The 17,618-nt window shown below is 43.9% G+C and overlaps 2 protein-coding genes across 2 annotated transcripts; both read left to right on the forward strand.

Moving 5' to 3' along the window:
• The first annotated feature begins 568 nt into the window (after positions 1–568).
• Positions 569–6,712, forward strand: PRDX3 (peroxiredoxin 3). Its single transcript, XM_035547534.2, has 7 exons — positions 569–913; positions 994–1,060; positions 1,183–1,324; positions 2,047–2,182; positions 3,941–4,044; positions 5,189–5,354; positions 5,829–6,712. Exons 1-7 carry the CDS (start codon positions 569–571, stop codon positions 5,880–5,882), a joined length of 1,014 nt encoding a protein of 337 aa, XP_035403427.1. The 3' UTR covers positions 5,883–6,712.
• Positions 6,713–7,630: 918 nt separating this feature from the next.
• On the forward strand, positions 7,631–17,344 carry SFXN4 (sideroflexin 4). Its single transcript, XM_035547771.2, has 14 exons — positions 7,631–7,745; positions 7,814–7,879; positions 8,568–8,642; positions 9,575–9,601; positions 9,731–9,785; positions 10,552–10,577; positions 12,019–12,069; positions 12,154–12,219; positions 12,333–12,401; positions 13,538–13,628; positions 14,070–14,185; positions 15,189–15,274; positions 16,207–16,321; positions 16,931–17,344. Exons 1-14 carry the CDS (start codon positions 7,707–7,709, stop codon positions 17,006–17,008), a joined length of 960 nt encoding a protein of 319 aa, XP_035403664.1. The 5' UTR covers positions 7,631–7,706; the 3' UTR covers positions 17,009–17,344.
• Positions 17,345–17,618: the final 274 nt, after the last annotated feature.

The raw sequence follows: 17,618 nt of genomic DNA on the forward strand, positions 1-17,618 counted from the left end.
TTTGGATGACACCAACTAACACTGTTCCAAACAGTTCCTAGGCACATTTGGGAGATAATATTGGTTAAAATCCACTCCTAACAAGTGAGTTGTGCTCAACCTTCCACTTCTGAATGCTCAGAGAGTTGACTTATGGAAGTGACTGGACCATACCAGCTGGATCGGTACCAGGAATAAGTTTTTTAATGTGTTCAGAGACACAGATGCAGCATCTGTTGAGCTTCCAGGAGCTCATTGACATTGTTTTGGTTGCCTTTGGCCTTGTCCCCAGCTGCTGATGGCAGATCCAGTACCGCTGGTGGAGCCAGACCTCTCCCTAGCTCACAGGGTGGGATCTCCCCTTCATAAAAGGCTGTGAATATTTTTAAATATGAGTATTAAAGGAGCAGGCTGGCCGAAGTTCCCACCTTCAGGGAAGCAGAGAGGTCTGCCTGCAACAGGCGTGCTCCCTTCCACAACACACCATTCCTCTGCTGCTTCCACCTGGGCCGGTGGCAGGATTTTATGACTAAACAACTACAATCCGACCACGAGTTCATCAGAGTCGACAGAAAACTTTATTGTTGAAATGTTTCAGCTTGACCCACGCTTCGCTCTGCACCACAGAGCCAGGTCCCGGGGCCACAGCCACCTCAGCCCCTCAGAGGCCGGCGGCGAGCACGGGCACCGTGCCATCCGCTCCTTGCCCTTCCCTGCGCCCTGCCCACCCGTACCCCACCCCAACGCCCCCCGGGCCGTGCAGCCAGCATGTGGACACCTCCTCCCGCCGGGGGGCTGGCGCCGCCCGTGTCCCTCCTTCCCGTGTCCCTCCTTCCCGTGCCCTCCTTCCCCGGTCCCTCCTTCCCCGGCCCCTTCCCCGCCCGCCGCCGCGCACAAGATGGCCGCCGCGCTGGGGAGGCTCCTGCGGAGCGCGGTGAGTGCGCGGCCGCCCGGCTCCCCCCCTTCCCGCGCTGCCTCCCCGCCGCCTCTCACCCGCCGTGTGTCCCCTCACAGGTGCCCGCCGCCGGGAGGAGGCTGCCGGGCCGGCCCCAGCTCCTCGCCCGCCGCCAGCTCAGCCTGGGTAAGCGCAGGGCGCCCCGCGAGACCCCCGCGCTGCCCCCCGGGCACGGTGGCCCGGCTGTGCCCGGCTCGGCTCGTCCCGGCCCGGCTGCGAGCAGCCTCCGTGGTTTTCTGTCCCCTCAGGCGCCTCTCGGCTGGCTCCGGCGGTTACGCAGCACGCCCCGTTTTTTAAAGGCACGGCTGTCGTCCACGGGGAGTTCAAGGAGCTGAGCCTGGATGACTTCAAGGGGAAATACCTCGTTCTCTTCTTCTACCCGCTGGATTTGTGAGTGCCGGGGGGTAAAATAAGCCTCTGGGTGCTCCCCTGGCGCTTGTGACTGAAGGAGCGTTGCTGAAGGTCATCAGAAGTGCTGCGGATCTTTGCTGTCTGCAGTGTTTGTTTCTACCGTACCCGGGCTGGTTTTGCAAAGCAAATCTGTCTGGTTTTCATATGATTGATAAGGCGTGGGGGCAAGCGGCCATCCATCATGTGCTAAAACAACAGACCTGGTGGTTGGAGAGCATCTTTGAGCTGTGGGGTGTGCTTCAGGGGGTAGACAGGGCCTTGTTGGTGTCAAATCCCGGGGGTGAGAGCAGTGCTTTGTGGCTCGGGGTCACGGTGCGCCCTCCAGCTCCTGAGTGAGAGGTGGGTGGACGAGGCTGACCCCATCCTGAAGAGGTGAATCGTCCTGGACAGAGAGCATCCCGGCTGTTCTGCCGAACTGTGGTGCATGTGGGCACGTGGGGAGGGTTTAACCTGCAGTGCTTGCTCTTCCAAGCATAAATATCTCTGCCTAGAACTGGTAGTTGAAAACTGGTGTACCAGCTAGGTGCCCCCTGCAGTTGCTTGAGTCTCAGTGAAGCTAAGCAGAAAACACGGTCAAAGTTACCAAGCTAAATAAAATGTGCTGCTGCATTAGTGCCTAGAAACAGATATGCAAGTGCCTTGTATTAAAAGCTGTCAAAATGTTGCTGAATCATTATAGCTCTTTTTCTGTTCCCATCCAGCACTTTTGTATGCCCTACGGAAATTGTGGCTTTCAGTAATAAGGCAAATGAATTTCGTGATGTGAACTGTGAAGTGGTGGCAGTTTCTGTGGACTCTCATTTTTGTCATCTGGCCTGGATAAATACGCCACGAAAGGTATGAATTGGGCAGCTGTTTGCGGCTTTCTTTGTTGGATTGTTTTCTTTTCATAAGCGCTCCTGAGAAGAAGAGTTGAGTAAACAATTATGCAAACATTGACTTCAATAAATAGACTGCCTATGGTGATATGTTAAGTAACTTCTGCGTTTGATGTAACTCAGTTCTGACCTCTACCTTTGTTTTGTCGATCTCTTCCTTAATAATTTGTAGGGTTTTTTTTCATCTTTGTTTTGTTCTCTTGGTAGTTCTGTGGGTTACGTCATATCTTACACATTTATCTTGAAAGACAAATGTTAAGTGTATATGTCACTGTCCTTAGCTGCTTGTTACAGCTGATGGTTTGTGTGTGATGTCACAGAAAATGACTAGCAGCTGGCTTAGTTGTTAACCAATACATGACAGTGGTAACTTCAGAATGGAAGCAGAAGAACAAGCAGCTTAATGGAGCATTTGTAAGATTTAACTCATTCGCTGAAATGGTTCCACTTCTGAAGTACAAATGGAGGTCTTTAGCTTTCTTCAGAGAAAGGAAGTGATAGAGAAGATGGGCTTTTACTGGAGGGGAGCCCCTTTTACTTGTGTGAAAATGCATACTTTTGCCATCACAAACCATCTCGCTAGCTTGGTTAGTTGCACACAATCAGATCTGACACAGGAGGGTGCTGAAACTCCCGTGTGATCAGTTACCGCCTATGTGCTCGTGGGGACAGCAGTCCACAGGGGTGCTCAGCATGACTGGACTGGGCTGCCTCCAGATGCATGGCTTTTCCTTGGTTATGTAGGAGGGAGGAGTTTCCTCAATTTAATATGGTTTAGCTGAACCAATCAAGAGTATTTAATCTTCTGCATGCTTTGCTGAAGCTCTAAAATGTGATTATGGACTGCCTTCATTGCTTTATGTGGAAGTTGTTAAGCGTATGCCAGTCGTGCACACAGAGCAAAGCATTCTGCAGGGTGGAAAGAATTCCATAATAGTGCAGATGGAAAACTGACACCCGGAGGACTTAAGGGCCTTGGTTTCTCCAGCATCTGCCTTTAAAGCTCTGCGTGTGAGAGCTCCGTTGCAGGCAAGCATTTGCAAGATCAGGGTCTAAGTGACTGAGATTGCACAATGATTCACTGGTGATGCCAGGAATAGAAAAGCTAACAAATGCCAGTCCTGTTTCAAGGATAGAGAGCTTATCTCTCGTGCTGTTCCAGTGTGTTGCAAAACTCAAAGCAGTCTTGGTTGACTCTCCAAATAGTATTTAAATTGGTTTTGGGGGGAAAGTACCTGCACTGCATACAGAGAGCAGCCTAACTCCGACACGCAGAGCATGGCTGAATGAAGCGTTGTGTTTTGTCTGTTTATAGTATGCAGGTTTCTTTTTCTTCCCCACCATGTTTATCTTGTTTGATTTTTAATACTTAGATATAAGATAGAATTTTTTGTATTCAAAGCTTCGGCATGGGATACAAGGGAAATCTGTCTGAAGATTTCACTGTTTTCACAAGTACCTTTTGCCACCAAAATACGCAGTTCTAAAATGCTAAGCAGGTTTTCATGTTCTGAAAAAAACGAGTGCTTTTTAAAGAAAAACAACATCAACAAAAAAGCAAAAACCACTCCTCGCACAGTTCCTGTCATGGAGAAAATGGTGTCTGCTGTTAGCATACCTTCAGGAACACTGAATCCAGCCTCAAGAAGGAGAGCCCTAAAAAGCATTTGCTAACAAAATGGAATCTTACTAATCTTACTCTTTTTTTTTCTTCTAGAGTGGCGGTTTGGGCAAAATGAATATTCCAGTTCTGTCAGACCTCACAAAACAAATCTCCCGTGATTATGGTGTGTTGCTAGAGGGACCTGGCATAGCACTAAGGTAATGCATGATTGCTGCTAACTCTGTTAAGACGCTACCCAGTTTAAAACAAAGTGACCTACACTGTCTCTTCCTCCAAGGGGAACTGTACAGGGATCAAAATGAATGCTGTATGCGCTTACTCCTGTGGACCTTCTGCTGGATCCCCCCCCTTTTTTTTCCCCTCTCCCATCTGAAGAGAAGAGACTACCTTAACTTATGTGTGAGAAGCTCCTAAAGCTGGAGGCCACTACAGTCAATTCTGTAGTTACCCAGAATTGAAAAATTGTTTTTTTCCACCATGGAAATGCTAAAAGCAAATAGTGGTCCCTTATATGTATGGGACTGAGTAGGTGTCTACTAGCGACCTCTGATTCCTGATCTCTCTGGATTAAAAGGTTTATGCTGGCTATCGTTCCCAAAGCAAGCTTGTACTCTTAGCGTTCAGAGAACTCTAGTTATGTATACTTGACAGAGAAAGGCTTTTCTATGCCACGGAGGGGTGTTGGGGGGGGGAAGTATTTAATTTGGTTTCCTTCCAAGGAAAGAGTGGCAAAAGTCTACAGAAGGCTGCTTAAAATTCTGATGCGGTGCTGATTAACAATAAAGAACAAATTATAGGTTGCCCTAATCTGTGCTGTTTTTTTGTTGTTTTTTTTTTCTTCCACCTAAACACAGCAGCTTCTTTGCTAGGAAGGAACTTCAGACATTTGTTTGTTAACAAATTAAATTAATTAGTAGGGTGAGATTGGGACTTTGGTTTCCACAGGGTCTTATATATAACAGAAATTAACTTAGTAGCTTAATGCATAAGCAACTCTTCTTTCAGTACCTTTGGCTTTTCATATCAAAAAGACGTGGAAGGGATGGCAGCTATCACCCTTGAAATACAGATGGAATTAGAAGTTCTGCTTTGTTATATATCTCGCTGTCTTGATTTAATAGTCTTTGTGCACGCTCCATAATTTCAGAATACCGTAGCAGTTCACTGGCTCTTAGCTTTTGATCACTGCACTAACAAACAGTATATCAAATGGGGTATTGCTGCTCCTCACTCTAATGTGTGCAGCTAAGAATAACGACCTTGCTGAAATGGTTCATCAGTTTCTTGCATGTTTGGTCTTGGAATATGATTTGCATTCCCCAAATTCTTGCTCAATTACAGAGGTCTCTTCATCATTGATCCAAATGGGGTCATCAAGCATCTAAGTATCAACGATCTCCCCGTCGGCCGTAGTGTGGAAGAGACCCTTCGCTTGGTGAAAGCATTCCAGTATGTGGAGACACATGGAGAGGTTTGCCCAGCAAACTGGACTCCAGATTCCCCTACAGTAAGCGTCTGCTAAATATCACTGTTCTAAATATAGACACTGGCATGGTTTTGCATGTCCGAAGGGCTGAGAACCACTCTAACGTGAGGTGCTTGACTGCATCTGATGCTGTTTTCTAAACCTTTTATTGGTTGGACCAATTCAGTCTATTTGTATGATACTAAATATGTGATTTCTGTGAAGAAAGAATCTGACTTTCTTCTAGAAGACACAGTTTGTATTTAAAACTCTTGGCTTGTAGTTTCTACAGGTTGCCTTTGGATTTTTTGCTTACTTGGTGCTCTGCTTGATATTTATCAGGAAAAATGTGTTATGTACTTAATTTACAAGTAGGAACTTTCAACCAAGTGCAGAAACAGAAATAACCCTAGTGTTTTAATAAGCTATGCATGCCTTCTCTTGGATAAAATGTCAAGTCCATAATTTTTGTATCTCAGTTATAGCATATAATAACTACTTTTTTTTTCTTGACAGATCAAGCCCAGCCCAGAAGCTTCTAAAGAGTATTTTGAAAAAGTTCATAAATAAACAGTCAAACATGCAGACAAAACTCAATGTCTTCAGCATAGGGTAATGAAGAGAGCAGCTGTGATTGTAGAAAAGATAAGTTCTCATTTTCTCATGTTAAGAAAAAAAAAATAAACGCTGAAATATTTACAGACTCCCTTGTCTTGTTTTAAAAAGAAGGGTAAAAACTAAGGATTTTTTCCCCCTTTGGAATTTTAAGTTTTACAAATTTCTGTAGCCAGCAGTGTTCCTGAATGTGACAAGTAGAAGAAATACAGTTGCATTCCACAGTGTGCCCTGAGGGTTGTGGTGATTTCCACCCCCAACCCCACTCTCTTTCGCTTCTTTCATTAACTAGCTTTGGACCAGAAAGCTCCCCAGTTACCTTTTCTTGTGAAAAAATGTATTTCTGTACCAGAAGCTTGAAAACACTTGTGGACAATGCAGAAAACAGAGTTTTGATGCAGGGGTTATTTTTAATGGTATTTTTCAGGGGAAGAGATAAATGTAACATGCAAAAATTAAAGTTTGTTTGTACAAATGCACTGTAACTTGAAATGAATGTAAATATGTGCCATTTCAATCCTGCCTATGGTTGAAGATACAGTGCAGCTACACAGGAGCGTTAACAAGCATCAAGAACTTTAATCTGGATTGGGAGATGTTTAGAAATTTAAGCCCTAATACTGCACTTACTGGAGCTTAGTGACAGTCTTGCTTCATTTAAAGCCATGTTTAATTGCTTGAACCTGCCTCCAGGAAAACTTAAAGGTCAATTGTTGTACTGCTTGAAAACAATGTATCGTATCTCCAGCTGTGGCATCATCAATAAATCTTAAGATTGACTGGCAGCAGACGCGTTGCATTCCTTTCCTTCCACTTTTCCCTCAAAGATTCTCGTTTCCCTGTTCTGTAGAAGTTGGGTAAGCTGCAATACATTGGAAACTTCTGTAGCTTTGTTCACAACAAGCAGCTGCGGGCTGCTGCCGCCTCTGTGTGAGCAGGGGGGAGCAGGCCACAGCCAGTCCTGGGTGTTGTGAGCAAAGTGACAGTGCTGCTGGCAGGCTGGATAAACTGAAACAATGCTGAATGGGTTTGTATTTCTCATCTTCTCCTATGTGGAGTCAGGGACAAGGTCAGCATAAGGGAACCACGATGGCAAAGGTGGCTATTTACTGAATTAGCTTTCTAACAGACGTCGGTGTTGCAATATACGTGATGGGATGAAAAATCTTGCCTGGCATGGCATGATGCCTGGTGCTGCAGAAGGAAAGGCAGCATTTTAGGTTTCAGTACTCGCAGATACCTTTCAGCACCAGCATTTAAGTTCAGTTTGGTATCAATCCACGCGTGGCTGTGCAGCTTTCAACAAAGCTGACCGGGACCTGCTGCATGTGAAGCCAAACCTCTGCATGGCAGAGGTAACGCTGAGCAATGTGTCAGCGCTTCTGATGCCAACTGTTTGTGCACCTGAAACCACGGGGGGGCTGGGACACACCATTTAAAAATTACATATATATATTTTTTACCTTCTGTATCTCTCTTGTCCGTCACCTTTCTTCATTTCCCCCGCCGCAGTGCGCTCAGGGGAGCCTCAAGCCGCCTGCGTGCTCCCCAGCTCCCCCAGAAGGAACACCCCTGACAGAAAACAACCCGATGGTGCCCTGCCCGTGCTGCCTGCCCCCCTACCCGCGACCCCACACCTCCCACGGCCCTACACCCCACGAACCCGCACCCCACGGCCGGCCCCAGCCCCGGCCCCGGCCCCCGGTGGCGGTGCGGCTCCCACCCGGAGCGTGCCGCAACCGGACCGGCCCCGGCGGCGCTTTCCGGTGCGGCGGCGCCATGGACGCCAACCTGCGGTTGTGGAGGGCGCAGGGCCCGGTGAGGCGCGGGGGGGAAGGCGGGGGGGGGGGTTGCGTGGCCGTGCCCCTGAACCCTGTCTTCTTCAGTCTTTTTTCCAGAGGTTTCTGCTCTGGGCTGACGTCCTAGACCCGCTGCTGCTCTTCGCGTCCTCGGTGAGTGCCCGGCTCGGCTGCGCGGGTGAGGGGGGAAACCACCCGTCTGTGTGACTTGGTCGCGTGTAGAGGTAAAACCCGGGCGTTTCTGGACACCGACGTTTCAGCGATCCTGTTTAGAGTCTGTGTGCAGCGCCCACACTTGAATTAACCCAATTAAGAGCCAGGGAGCCTCCAAAGAGACGAGCACAGGAGGGCAGAGCTGGGCGTGCTGGTCTTAAATTGGCCCTGGGGGGACACCTGAATTGGTCCTGGGGAACCCTTAAATTCCTCCTGCTGCTGCAGGAGCTGTGATGTGGGGCTGCAGCAGCTTTAGAGAAAGCAGGTCTGCTGCAGGCTGGTCTGCATCCCCATCCCCATGGTGCTTCATCGTATGAGATGATTCCTTTGGTGTAAGCCATTCAAATCTTTGAATTTGCCAGCAGGCGTGGACAACTTTAAATACACTCTTGATTTCACAGAGGTTTTTCATGTGCTTAAATGTATATAAAAGTTTCTGTGACTGTAAATTGGTTTTGTGTGTTGGTACATTCTTGCTTTCATTGCTCTGGTGAGCGATGGGTGCATTAGCTTGGTGTTACAGGTGTGTCGTTAGTGTCTAATCACTGATACATCACACTTTGGACCATTGACATCTGAATTATTTTTTCTGTGTGTGTGTGTGTTTTCTTTTTTTCCTTAAATACAGGATGAAATAAGAAGAACCAGGGTACTAATTGAAAGCAGTGAAAAGACTCTAAGTGTGCCCATACAGAATGATCAGGTATTTTGGAGCATGGTTTATACAAAATAGGTTTTTTTTCATGACTGAAATAGTTGATAGTAGCGTAAGGTCTGGCAGACAGAATACTGAGATTCAGTTACGAGGGGTAACCCAAGCAAAACTCTTTACTACAGAGATTTTTCTAGCTATGAATCTGATAGGAATTTCTTTGGATGACTACTGTCAAATTTCAGTATTAAGATCCTGAGGAATGCTAGGTTGAGTATCGTATTGCTAAGATGAAAAGACACTCAGATCACTCCAGGAATCGTTGCTCTAAGCCTGCGAGTCCTCATCTGGGGTGATACAGGTAGGAAATATGCAAAATGCTTACTGAGCTTGTTCTAAATATTTGATGTTGCATCATCATATAGAGTGCAGGTTGATTTGGTTTCACGTCTCATAAAATGAACAGCAGCAGTACTTGGGTGGGAAACCTCCTCGCAGAGTTGCTGGAAGGTAGTGCTGAACCCTTGCTTCCTTAAGAGGAGTCTTTCTTTTGATTTGGTGTGGACTCAGCTGTACCCATGTGGCATTTGGTACCTTGTGTGTCAAAGTCTGAAAGGAGAAGTAAAATCTTCTGTGACTCCATAAAAGCCGAAGTGTTAACAAGAAGTGTATAGGCTTTTTCCATATTTAAGAATTGTTGTTTTCTGTTTTAAAATGCCTGCTAGCTTAACTTTTTAAAATTTACATTCTGTTCTGCCATAGTGCGTGCTTGGTGCTATTAGCATATGGGATGTGAGTAAATATATTCAACAAAGTATGTGGGGAGAAATTTTAGGGAAAAAATAACAAAAGGGATGTGACCACATATGTCACTCTGTATAAAAGTAAATTATTAGGAAAATGATAGAATAAATTAGAAACAAGATTTTATTCAGGCTCTTTTGAAAGTTGATTGCTAACCTATTTTTCAATTTTTTTTTTAGACAAAACAAGCCTTCCTGCTAAGCCTGGTAAGTTTCCAAAAGATTTAGAAATCTGCTTTTTTTCTTTCTTTTTTCTTTCTTTTTTTTTTCCCTTATTTAAGTATGGCACAGGTAGTCTAACTTTTTTTTTCTTTTTCTTTTTTTTTTTCTTTTAAGTCTAGTGTACATCCTGATACAGGCAAGATAATTCCTGTTTTCTTTAGACCTCCAGGTAAGTTCCCTTAAGACAACCACTGACTGAAGCATCAAAGGGGAGTGACATATAGTAAATAGCCTCTGTGATATGACAGTGATACTCTTCTACATATGGAAAACAAGTAGACAGTTACTCCTGTTAGTTGCACTCTCTTGTTTGTTGAAGATTTATTTATTCCTGCAGTCCTCTTGAAGAGAAATTTTTTCCCACACTTTACCTACTCAGATAATTCAAAGTAGTTTGAGCAGTCTCTGTGTTTTTGGCACTATAGAATTAGTTTACAACTTGTTCCACATGTAAAACAGTCTATAATATGCTAAGTTTTTGCTTGATGCAAGTGGTTACTCTGAATTTACTTGCTGTAGTGGCAGATGTTTACGGAGCTGAGGCAGCACAATCAATATCAAATATAATCAATTAATCAAATATAAGCATACATAGGCCATTTACTCATATCCTTGTATAACCACTCACAGATGTGGCAGCCTTTGTTGCCAATAACTCTTTGAGTAGTCATACAGTTTCCATGTAGCTATTTTGAGTGTAGTTCTTGAGAGGTCCTTTTGGCTATAAGCTGAGACCAGGTATTTTGGTTTCTTGAATGAGGAATAAGAAACAAAGGCTGGAATAGAAATCTGGCAAAAATGTTTTTTTGTGGACTGGTGTTTTATTTACAGCTGAAACTAGGAGTGGGGAAGTTAGGGAAACTTTCTGCTCAAAACCTTCAATCTAGACTCACAGCAGGTATTGTTACTGAAATAAAGTTTTTCTTTCTCTTCAGCCTTCCTGCCACTAACTCTTCCATTGGTGAGTAACCAGGAGAAATACCAGTGTGCCACGTGGTTTACATTTTTCCAAAGCCAAGGGCCGGAGGAAGAGAATGGACAATTGTAGGCTTCTCAGTTGTATTTTCAGCACAAGGTTTCTAAAAGATGTCTTTTATGGGAAGTGCTGAGCAACCTTCTAGAAATCAAGCCTTTAAGGAATCTCATGGGAAGTTCAAACCTCTAAGTTGCCTTCCTTCAGCAGTATTCAAACAGATGGTTTATGCATGAAGGTCAGCTTTCTGAATAAGGAGTATTTTGCTAAGCATTGAGAACAAGGCCTGGTTTTGGTCTGCTTAGTCTAGAAAACTAGGACTGGACTCGGAAGGAGTCAGAGCATTGTGTTCTGTGTTTCAGACCCAGAATATGTTTGTTTATTTTTTAATAAATAGCGTGTTTGCAAGTTTAAAATGGTGGCCATGAAATTAGGAAAAACATAAAAATGAACTCATTGTAGTGGTCAAAAACTGCACCATTTTGTTTGATAAAATTTGTAGCTGTAACTAAATGCATGATTACACGTTTAAATGTGTTCACCTTTGGTTTTGGCATAGGAGATACATACATACTGAGATACGTAATTCCATATCAAGGTACAACATGAACCTCCATGGCACTGCTGGCAAGCATAATGAAAGTTTTGATGGCTGTTAAATTCCTTAAGAACAGTAATAGAATTAACACGAGTACTTAGTCTTGATATTTACAGCTTAATACTCCTTCATAGATGTGGTCAGATTCAGCACTGGCATTAATAACAGAGGTAGTTCATCTACTAGCATTAAAAGAATGACCGGCCCTCCTCTGAGGCTTTGAACAGTCTCCCCTGTTTCTTATTTGATAGCTGCCATATCTTGATTGACATTGTCCTTTCAGAGTGCTTCATACCTGGAGCTCGGTAGGTCAGGCCTCAAGAACGGCTGTCATTTATAGCTGAAGTTCTTATTCACTGTCTGAATTGGAGAAGAAATTGGGAAGTAACTACTGAAATCTTAGATCTAAGCTCAGTTAGCTCACGTGTTTATATTAGTGAAAACTATCAGACCCTTACTTGTTCACTTCTTTAATTACATGTCTACTCTCTGAGTTATTTTATTCTATTTAAGCTTCATGGGCACAAACTTATTTTTTATTTTGGGTAAGAAAGCATTTTGTTCGAATAAACTTGCGCAGTGTTTTAATCACTGTGCTTCTGAGTTTTATATTGGATAGATGAAGTGAATCTGTCACAGCTGTGTCAAGAAAGCTTGTTAGCCTAGAATCAAGGCAAATGGCTTCTGGTGCTGAGTGGAGCCCTTACTGGAGCCTACCTGACGCTGCTGCAGATAGTAACACCGTGGTTCTCTTCGTGTTCTAGTTAACCACTGCTCACCAAAACCTCCTAGATTCATCAAATTAATGTTATTGTGGGGTTTTCCTCTTAGGTTATCGCTTCATCGCTTCAGGTGCAGGCAAAACAAGTTTTCTTTTGTCAGGTAATTGTTCGTTCTTTCTACTTTTACAAATCTTCTCAATTCAACCCCAAATTCGTTTTAGCTTATAATCTCTTCTTTCTGCAGTTTGCGTTTCACACCTACACCACAGCATTCACCGTGCTGAATGGAAATGGTACCACAAAGGATGAGGTATGTGTTGATTTTTATTTTCGGCATCGTCTTAATTGTACAAGACCACTTTGAACATGGCTTACAAGTGTTTTACAAATGTCCTTATGTAGTAATGTTTCTTTTGTCCTTAGGATAATTCACTTCAACAAAAGCAACTCTTCTTCAGCGTGGGAGCCGTTTCCTACGCAGCGCTTATAGGTGTATGTATTTGCTCACTGGTTGCTTTCCTGATAAGTTCTCCTGAGGAGGGGTAGGCCCTGAGAGAATCACAGTGCCACGTATCCTTCAGGATTGTGCTCTAATGCTCAACTCTGATGTCTTCCCATAGAACTATCGAAAACAAGAGTTTTCTTGATCAGAGAATCAGAGATTGGTTTGGGTTGGAAGGAACCTCAAAGCACACCCAGTTCCAACCCCCTGCCATGGCAGGGACACCTCCCACCAGCCCAGGCTGCCCAAAGCCCCATCCAGCCTGGCCTTGCACACCTCCAGGGATGGGGCAGCCTGTGCCAGCACCTCACTGCCTCCATAGTAAGGAATTTCTTCTGAATATCCATCAGCCAATACCTTGCTTGGCTTCCTTTGGTGCTTCCTCTTATGTCCTTTTCTGTATTTTTCTGCAAGCTTAGAAAATGGGTGACGAGAGGAAACGAACAGAGTTAACAAACCCAGAGTAACTCACTGGGTTGCTGTCGTTGCTACTCGATGTAGTGCTGTGGAAGATACCTGTCCTGCTCTGAACAGCTGGTGAAATCTGCCAGAATCTGTGCTGGATATAGATCGCTCAGGTTGTAGAAGCAGCATAGTAATGACAGTACTGCACTGGATGCAGGTTAATTGGCCTTTCAGGAGCACTAGGCAGCTGAGGAGCTAGGTCAGTGCTATACTGGTAGAGGAATTAAACTTTCCTCAAGCGTATTATGGGAGTATGGAACTGACCTGAAACTGCAGAGGTAGGAGTATGTACACGAGTGTGCCAAGTGTCCTGGCTGGGGGTAGGGACGTCACAAGGCAGTTGGACGGATGTCCAAGGAATATTAGTCAGAGGTAATTGCTCTCCGTTTTCTGCCTTTGTATCCATACTGCTACTGCCCTCTACATAATAACATTTAATACTTTTTTTTCCATAATATTTTGTGCACTTACATAAAAGAATGATTACAAAAACCTTTAGTAACTAGAGAGCATGTCTGTTTTCTTGAAATGTTAATTTGTTTACTTTTATAAATGGTATCTAAGTACTAAGTTGCAGATTTATCTTCCTAGTCTCTTGCACGTACTGAAATGTTGCACATTTGTTTTAATATAAGGTGCTTGTTTCCTCCCAATCTCTTAGGCTCTGCCTTTTATCTTCATGAACCGATACACATTGAAGAGCCCATTAACACAACTAGTTGTCAAGAAACTTCTACCTGTTCCTCTTTTTGGTGAGTAAAACGAAACCGTACATTATGCAGCTGATGTGAGGGCCAAGACCAATGCAGCCTTTACCCCAAACCTGTTTCCTTCAGTGTCTTTCCTGTGCTGGATTTTGCACAGACCAGTACAAAACCTAGTCACAACACAACCCCCTCCCTTTTCTCTTAAAACAAAGTACTCATGGCTTCTGCTGGCTGGCAGTGATTGAAAGCTCCCAGTGTCCATAATGGTAAAGCACCTGTGGGGAGTGGTGCCTTAAAATCTTTAAGCTTCTGAAACAAGAATTAAGATTCCAGGTAGATTTTTATGGAGCAGTCTCTACTTTAAGCTGCTAGGTTATTAGTTTGTGAACTGTTGAACTGGAAACGTAAAATGCGCATAATTATGAACGTTGTTATCAAGGTAGTCTCACTGGATCTTTAAAAGCAAAGTCCTCTTTAACTCTGCAGGCTTGACGAGTGCCTTTACTGTGGTAGCGGTGAGAAGCCCAGAATTTGAGAATGGAATTGAAGTGATGGACAGGAATGGCAAGGTTTTAGGAGTGTCAAAAAAGGCTGGTGCGAAGGTAGGCAAGGGGGGGAGGCCTCTCTCGACTTGCTTTTCATTCCCTGCTTTGAGCTAAACATTATGCTCAGAGCAGGTGCAGTTTGCCATACCGAATTGAGGAATCCCACATCAGGTGCTGAATCTTTGGTTGGGCTTGGACTAATCTCTGGAACCGGCTTGGCACCTGTCTTGTGTCTCCAAGGGCTGGCAACTTCCCCAAGCCAATACACCAAGTGCTGCGGATAAACCACAAGAACACTAGTACAGGCTTTTCTACTTTCCTGTGTCACCCCAGGAGGAGGCGAGGCTCCTAGAGTTTCTTCTTCCGATGGTACATGGCAGAGAAAAGCCCCGTATTGTAAATAGCACATGCATCTTCCCTAGCAGGAATATCATTACCCTCCCAAAGGGTAATGTCCTGGTCTACAGTGTGCTGGCGCATTTTATCCTTGACCAGCAGCTGACCAGGCTGCTCTGCATTTGCTCCCTGCCCTGCTCATCAACATCCACTGTAGAGCAACACCCACAGGAACTACAGCAAGGAGTCATACTTTATGCGCTGTCAGTGACCCTGCCTTTCTGTGTTGCTGTCTAGAGGGGAGGAAACGGCTAGATGAGCATAAAGATCTGTGAACAGCTGGACAGAGAACTTTAAATTTTACACAGGCTGCCCAGAAGGTGTGATGCCCAGAAGGTATGTCCAGTTGGGAAGAGTTCAGCACAACTTAAAAAAAAAGCAAGTCTCAGCAAAATGATTATTGTGGTAGGAACACTTGATCTGGCACTGTTAGTACCACCTCCCTTTTTAAGGAATTTCTTAGTCACATATGGAGTATTTGCCACGTGTAGGAGTTTAGTTTCCACTTAAGAAAGAAATCCTCCAACGAATGATCTTAGCCTTCACTTCCCTGTTGCTTGAAACTCCAGACTATTAGGCAAAAAAAGTGCTCACAGAAATGGGGAGTATTTGAAGCTGTATGGAGCACTGCTTTAATGACTCTTTTTCTTGTCCCTCCCTGGAGGCCGTTAAAGAAACAGCGTTGTCAAGAGGAGTCTTGTTTGGGACAGCATTCTTCCTGCCAGCTGTCCTTATGCACTTTGTGGAAAGGTAAGAGGGACTGCAAAGCGGGTGCCTGGTCAGTGGCTATTCTGATATTTGGTCTGGCTGTTACTGCTTGCCATTTTTTTTTCTTGGTTTTGCGATTATTAATTGCCTTGGAGAGAGAATTATCTGCAAGGTTTTTGTTCAGGTAGTGTGATTCATTTAGATAACGCAGTGAACCTGGTTATGTCAGCATCTGTTTTGATGGTTTGCAGGAGGTTGTCTGTAGCTGTGAGCATTTCTTCTAATTTCTTCAATTAAAACTGGCCCCCAACTTCCAAATAGCCTTCCATATACTACAAAAACATTTTCTTGGTTTTGCAACATTTAAAAACTCCATATCGTAAGAAGAATTCATTGTATGCTGTATCAGAGAATTTCTAGCCTGCCCTGAGCTTTTGCTGGGAATTGTCTATGTTATATAAATTATAGAGGTAACCTGGCATTGCCTAAATCAATTTCCTATTACATTTGTTGACTTAAGGGTCTGCTGTTATCAGTAGACATAAATGAAGACAAATGAAGATAAATATTTTAAAATGTATTGAGTAGTAAATTTTCGCACAATGCAAAGTAGGATTGCCAAGGGGAACTAAATCTGAAAGGGAAGAGGGTAATACATGAAAAATCTTAGTCTAGGGACTGGGACACTTCGAAACACTAATGTACCTTCTCTTCTTTTGCTGTTTTGAATTTGCTGGTTATTTTCTTAATTTTGTATTCTCATTTTGGACCTGCAAAATGCTTCAGTTAAATTCAAAGTAAAGGGAAAGAACACGAAGTTAGGAGTAAGAACATAGGAAACAGGAAACATCTTTAGGATTCGTAAGCCTAGGCTGTTACTTTTTTACAGTTCTAACTGCTAATGAATGCTCTTTGTCTCGCTGTCAGATTATTTTTCAAACCCAAACTGACATACTTTTCAATGTCTTGGACAGAGCAAACTTTGCCAAAACTCCACGTGCTTTGGCTTCGATGAGAATGCTTCTCATTACGTCAGTACTCGCAGGGATGCTACCAGCGTCACTTAGTATGTTCCCACAGTGTGGTGAGGTAAGTCCTTTGAAAGAAATTGGTTTAGGATTGTTGTTGTATTAAACAGCCATTCTGTACGTGTGGCCAGTTGTCTTAAGGGCAGCTAACAAAAAGCAATAGGATTGAAATGGTCAGTGCATCTAAACTGGGGCAGTGGGGAGGCTGCTGAATATTCGCAGAAAATCATAGATGGGGCTCGTAAAATTTCCGGTGGCTTCTCTTATTAGCCTAAAAATTCAGGCATCTTAATTTCTTGTGGCAACAAGGGTAAACTGGACATAAATGAGGAGACTGAGAAATTATGTACGGCAGATTGGTCTGTCTTTTCTCCCCTTTTGAGCTTCCCAATTGCTCTGCTCTCAATAGAAGCTCTCCTGGGTGAGTCACCCAAATACAGGGAACAGCGACAACACCACTAATGCTCTGTTTAGATCTTGGGAGCACCTCTTAACTTTAAATACAACACACTTCTTCCCTTATGTTTGAAAATGTTAGAGAAGACCAAAAAAAAAATCCCATGAACTCCAAACCAAACAAACTCTACTCCTTTATACACTTGTTGCTGAATAAATAATTTCAACTTGTGGAAAGTGCAGTGCAGTAATCGTGTTTTTCTGTATGTTTCAGATAAAGCGAGCAGACCTTGAACCAGAAATTGTGTCATCTACAGAAGAAACGGTGTTATTCTACAACAGAGGAATTTAGAGATCGGCTTTAATACATAAATATGGGCTCTGAGTAGAGTGAATTCTGAGTGTCTCATCAAATTCAGTTGGCACACATGCCTGATTAAATCATGACTTTATGGTGGCATACATGCCAGACTTGGTGTACAGTGCTGTGGTCTATAAACAGGCAGACTTTGCAAAAAGATGTTGCAAGCCCCAGCCCTCAGGCAGGTATACACGTGTAATGTAATGCCATAAATGATATTTGTGCCAGAAAGCATTGTTGTAGAACAGGGTTCCTCACAAACTGTGTTTTGTACGCTTCCTCATGTGACTGGTTTCTTAATTAAAAGACTGACTACTGAATCCAAGATTTTATTTTCTTGCTGCTTTTGTTGTCGCTTTTGACATGCTGCTTTCCAGGAACACAGCTGGTAAAGGCATTAACATCAGTAGTTCTTTGGGGAAAGTCAGGCTGGTCCTTCACAGAAAACTTATTTTTATGTTTTACTGTAGTCAGTAAGGCACCCTGATAGCAATATAACACTGGTGCTACGTAGTTGTGTAAGAAACATTCAGCAGAGGGGCAAACCAGCTTCGCTGCTGGGCTGTGAGCTAACTGTTAACACTGGGAGTGGAATTCAAGG

Source organism: Cygnus atratus, chromosome 7 (assembly GCF_013377495.2).
Source record: "Cygnus atratus isolate AKBS03 ecotype Queensland, Australia chromosome 7, CAtr_DNAZoo_HiC_assembly, whole genome shotgun sequence".
NCBI lineage: Eukaryota > Metazoa > Chordata > Aves > Anseriformes > Anatidae > Cygnus > Cygnus atratus.

Coding starts and splice junctions, on each gene's coding strand:
- SFXN4 (XM_035547771.2), top strand. CDS start 7,707: ATGGACGCCAACCTGCGGTTGTGGAGGGCGCAGGGCCCG. Junction 9,602..9,730: donor AAGCCTTCCTGCTAAGCCTG/GTAAGTTTCCAA, acceptor TTTTCTTTTAAG/TCTAGTGTACATCCTGATAC. Junction 14,186..15,188: donor CAAAAAAGGCTGGTGCGAAG/GTAGGCAAGGGG, acceptor CCCTCCCTGGAG/GCCGTTAAAGAAACAGCGTT.
- PRDX3 (XM_035547534.2), top strand. CDS start 569: ATGTTTCAGCTTGACCCACGCTTCGCTCTGCACCACAGAGCCAGGTCC. Junction 1,325..2,046: donor TTCTTCTACCCGCTGGATTT/GTGAGTGCCGGG, acceptor GTTCCCATCCAG/CACTTTTGTATGCCCTACGG. Junction 2,183..3,940: donor GGATAAATACGCCACGAAAG/GTATGAATTGGG, acceptor TTTTTCTTCTAG/AGTGGCGGTTTGGGCAAAAT.